Raw genomic sequence first — 4,366 nt, 5'->3', positions numbered from 1 at the left:
TGGGTTTTTTGGTTGATCTAGCTTCCACTGAGCTAAATACCCTACACCTCACTAAAGTTGTGCCCAGAACATGAGAGAAAGAGAGAGAAAGGCGGGGTCGGAGGCCGAGAGAAAGCAGAGTGAGAGGCAGTGAGGGGGAGCCAGAGAGCGAGACAAGCCCACCACAAGAAAAGGACAAGCTTTTAAAAAGCGTAAGGCTTCAATTGAAGGTGTAATTAAAACTTGCTACATTAAAGTCTAAAGATAATCGTTAAAGTGGTTACTGACGTTTATAAAGTAAGTAAAAAAGGTTGAGGTGACATGCTATTCTTCTGTGGCCCCCAGCTCCCATTGTGCTGCAATCCGCTCAAGAGGCCTGGAAGAAGCGTCTAGAAACCGCTTCCAGCTAGTAGAAAAGGCATGGCTCCTGAGACAGTTTTACCGTTTATTAAAATAATAAACAGAAATTTAAAAATCATCATTTGCGGTTTCGGGCGCCACCTGTCCGGGCCGTGCCAGTGTCACCCACGGGCTCCCTTCTCCTGTGTCTCGGGCTGCTCTCCCTCCCTGCCCAGCACGGGCGTCGTGTGTGCGCGTGTGCTTGTGCACGCGTGTGTGCCTGTGAGGGATGTGTGTGTGGACGTGTGTGTGATGGATGTGTGCATGTGACGGACGGGGGGTCACTGTGTCCACAGCGGCAGGTGTGCCCTGGCGTGGGTGTGGACACACCTGCGTGCAGGGCCGGAAGTGTCGAGGTCCCCCGGGTGACGCCAGCCCTTCCCAGGCCACACCCGGTGCAGCCCGCGCTCCATTCCTGGGCTCTCCAAGACCCAGCGTGCTTCTGGCGTCTGGGAGGACGGATCACTCTCAGCCCCGGGCTGCGGGGTGGGCGGGAGGCTGGGGCGGTAGGGGGCCGGCCTCATGCCCACCTGCGGCTCGCCCGGCCCAGGCCACGGTCCCGGGGTGCCCAGGTGCGGGGGGCCGCGGTCCCGGGGTGCCCAGATGTGGGGGGCCGCGGTCCCGGGGTGCCCAGGTGCGGGGGCCGCGGTCACAGGGTGCCCAGGTGCGGGGGGCCGCGGTCCCGGGGTGCCCAGATGTGGGGGGCCGCGGTCCCGGGGTGCCCAGGTGCGGGGGCCGCGGTCACAGGGTGCCCAGGTGCGGGGGGCCGCGGTCCCGGGGTGCCCAGATGTGGGGGGCCGCGGTCCCGGGGTGCCCAGGTGCGGGGGCCGCGGTCACAGGATGCCCAGGTACGGGGGGCCGCGGTCACAGGGTGCCCAGGTGCGGCAGCGAGCCCAGGCGCCCCGCGCGGCCCCGCGCCGCCGCCGCCTCCACGCCGCGCAGCCACTCGGTGCAGCGGCGCACCAGGCCCTCGTCGGGCGGCGCCTCCCGCGGCTCCTCCTCGTACTCCAGGTCGTCGTAGCGGCGCTGCTCGTTGAGCAGCGACACCCGGACCACCGGCCGCGGGTCGTCGGGCCAGGGCCAGGCCCGCAGGGCCCCGGGCAGCAGCTGAGCGCGGGCCGGCGGGCGGCGGGCGCGGGCCGGCGTCGGGGACGAGGCGGGGGCGCTGGCGGCGCCGCCCCTCGGCGGGCCGGCGGTGCCGGCGCGGGGCGCGGGCCCGGGGGGCGAGGGCGGCCGGCCGGGCCGCGCCTGCTGCCGCCTCTCCGGGTGGCGCCTCCGGAGGACCGGGGCGGCCTCGAGGGCGAGGCTTAGGGAGAAGCGCGCGGGGTCTTCGGGCTCCGCCCCGGCCCGCGCGCCCGCGGACGCCGCTCCCGCGGGGCCCGGGCCGCAGCCGGCCCGCCGGGGCGCCGCGCAGGTGGCCGGGGCGCGGCTGGCGCGCGCGGGGGGCGGCGGCTGCGTCCGGGCCGGGCCGGGCCCGCGCCGCGCGGGCGGCCGCTTCAGGCTGGCGCAGGGCCAGGAGCTGGACAGCGGCGTCCCGCGCTCCGGGGCCCGCTTCCTCCTCTCGGCGGCGGGCGTGGAGGACGGCGAGGGCGCGGCCGGCGCGCAGGGCCTCGGGGGCGGCGGCCGCGCGGCGGGGACCCCGGCAAGGACCCCGGGGGCCGAGGCCGGCGACGGCGGCGGCCTGCGCGGGAAGGGCATGGCGGGGCGGCGGGTTTCAGCGGCGCCCTGCGGGGAGACGGGCGGCGTCAGCGGCACCCCCGCCCCCCGGCGCCCCGCACCCCCACCCCGCACCCACCTGCGTCCGGCCGCCGCATCCCCGGCTTCTCTCGCCGCTGGGCCCGGGCGCAGGACTCGGGTGAAGGCGCCCCCACCTCGCCTCCGCGGGCAGCGCTCCTCCCGGCCTGGTCCGAGGAGGCGGCCCCGCCCGGTCCGCACCCGAGACGCCGGCGGGACGGCGGGAGGAGGAGCCGCGGCCCCGGCCCGCCGCGCGCCGCTGTCGCTGCTTCACAACCGACTGTTGAGCCCGCGGCCCGGGGCGCAGGGGCGAGGGCGGAGCGGGCCGGCAGGGCCCGGGACCTGGCCCCCCCGCAACCCCGGCTCCCCGCAACCCAGGCCCCCCGCAATCCCGTCCCCACGACCCCGGCCCCGCGACCCCGGACCCCGCAATCCCGTCCCCACGATCCCGACCCCCCGCGACCCCGGCGCCCCGTGACCCCGGCCCCCCCGCAACCCCGGCCCCGCGACCCCGGCCCCCCGCAACCCCGGCCCCCCGCAACCCCGGCCCCCCACAACCCCGGACCCCGCAATCCCGTCCCCACGACCCCGACCCCCCGCGACCCCGGCGCCCCGCGACCCCGGCCCCCCGCGACCCCGGCCTCCCGCGACCCCGGCGCCCCACGACCCCGACCCCCCGCGACCCCGGCGCCCCGCGACCCCGGCCTCCCGCGATCCCGTCCCCACGACCCCGACCCCCCGCGACCGCGACCCCGGCCTCCCGCGACCCCGACCCCCCGCGACCCCGGCCCCCCGCGACCCCGGCCTCCCGCGACCCCGGCGCCCCACGACCCCGACCCCCCGCGACCCCGGCGCCCCACGACCCCGGCCTCCCGCGACCCCGGCACCCCCGCGACCCCGGCGCCCTGTGGCTGGGCCAAGAGCTGCGGGGACGTGGGGCGGCCCGGCCCGCCGCGGAGCCCCCCTTCACCGCGTCACCGGCGAGGCAGATGGGGGAGGCCGCGGCCGCTTGGCTGCAGCGGCGGCCGGAGCGGGCGACCACCTTCCCCCTCCAGCCCCCACGTCCAAACGCGGGCGGCCAGCAGCCCCGAAGGCGCAGCGCCACCGCGGCGGGCAGCGGCCCGTGACGGTGGGCGGTTACGCTGCGGGGTCTGCAAGGAAATCCACGCCCACGGGCCGGCGAGGCCCAGGCTCGCGGGGGGCCCAGGCGGGCGGGCCGCCGCAGCGTGTCCATCTCCACACTCACTGGGACCCGTGACCACCCCAAACTCGCGGGGGGCACAGGCGGGCGGGCCTGGCGAGCGCGCCCCTCCCCATACCCACTGTGACCGGTCACCGCCCCAGAATCGCGGGGGCACAGGCAGGAAAGCCTGGTTGCAGCGTGCCAGTCACGGCGCCCACTGATGGGTGACCGCCCCAGACTCGCGGGGCGCACAGGCGGGTGGGCCTGGCGAGCGCGCCCATTACCGCGCCTGACACGGCCCGGCCCGCATGCCCACCCCGGGGAGCAGAGCAACACCGGTAAGCCTGGGCACAGGAAGCACGGGCAAGGGACGCGGGGGTGGAACAGTTCTCACCAGAACCTCTGGAGTTGGTTTAGGCCCCCCCCCCCCCCGCACCTCCCACCCTCTGTGGGCTTCACCCTCTGTGGCGCATGCCAATGGTTCCAAAACAGACCTCCAGGGGCTCTCTGGACCGCGGCAGGGCCTCGGGGGCGGCTGGCCTCGGTGGCTGCCAGCAGAGCATGTCTAGGAGAGAACTCGGGGTACAGGGCCAGATGTGGAAGCAGAGGATGGACATGTGGCCGCGGACATGGACCCCACAGCTGGTATCGGGACATTGGGTCTGGTGTCCCCGGTGGGGTGGGTGGAGACGGTGTCGGAGGCACGGGTCAGGGCACTTCTGAAGGCATGGTGGTTAGGGGTGGTGAGTGTGTGGCTGTGGAACAGGAAAGGCTATGTACTAGTGATCCATGGTAGCAGCCACCAGTGTGTCTCAATCACACCCCCATCTCCCCCACTGTTTCACTGAGAAACTGGCATACAAAGGCAAGCCTCCCCGCGCCCCCCCCCCCCATCACCCGGCAACAGAAACAACCCCAGGCCAAGTCCAAAGGCCCACAGGACTGCTCAGCTGAAGAGAAGGAAGTGTTGCTGGACGGACAGACTTCCTGCCCCAGCTCTGCAGCTAGATGTAGGCATTAGCCATGCAGAGGTCAGAGTTCACTGGGTGATGCTCACACGGACCAGCTTGG

General features: G+C 73.6%; 1 protein-coding gene across 1 annotated transcript; it reads right to left on the bottom strand.

Annotated features, from left to right (window-relative positions):
* Positions 1 to 411: 411 nt before the first annotated feature.
* Positions 412 to 3,346, bottom strand: Prr18 (proline rich 18). The gene is made up of 3 exons (XM_070010803.1): positions 3,083 to 3,346; positions 2,174 to 2,392; positions 412 to 2,103 (listed from the first exon to the last, which is right to left on the bottom strand). Exons 1-3 carry the CDS (start codon positions 3,344 to 3,346, stop codon positions 1,243 to 1,245), a joined length of 1,344 nt encoding a protein of 447 aa, XP_069866904.1. The 3' UTR covers positions 412 to 1,242.
* Between the last annotated feature and the right edge of the window lie 1,020 nt (positions 3,347 to 4,366).

The sequence above is a fragment of the Dipodomys merriami genome, unplaced genomic scaffold (genome assembly GCF_024711535.1).
Source record: "Dipodomys merriami isolate MVZ:Mamm:240054 unplaced genomic scaffold, mDipMer1.0.p SCAF_8, whole genome shotgun sequence".
Lineage (NCBI taxonomy): Eukaryota > Metazoa > Chordata > Mammalia > Rodentia > Heteromyidae > Dipodomys > Dipodomys merriami.
The sequence above is the reverse complement of the archived record's forward strand: the minus strand, read 5'-3'. Positions and strand labels throughout refer to the sequence as shown.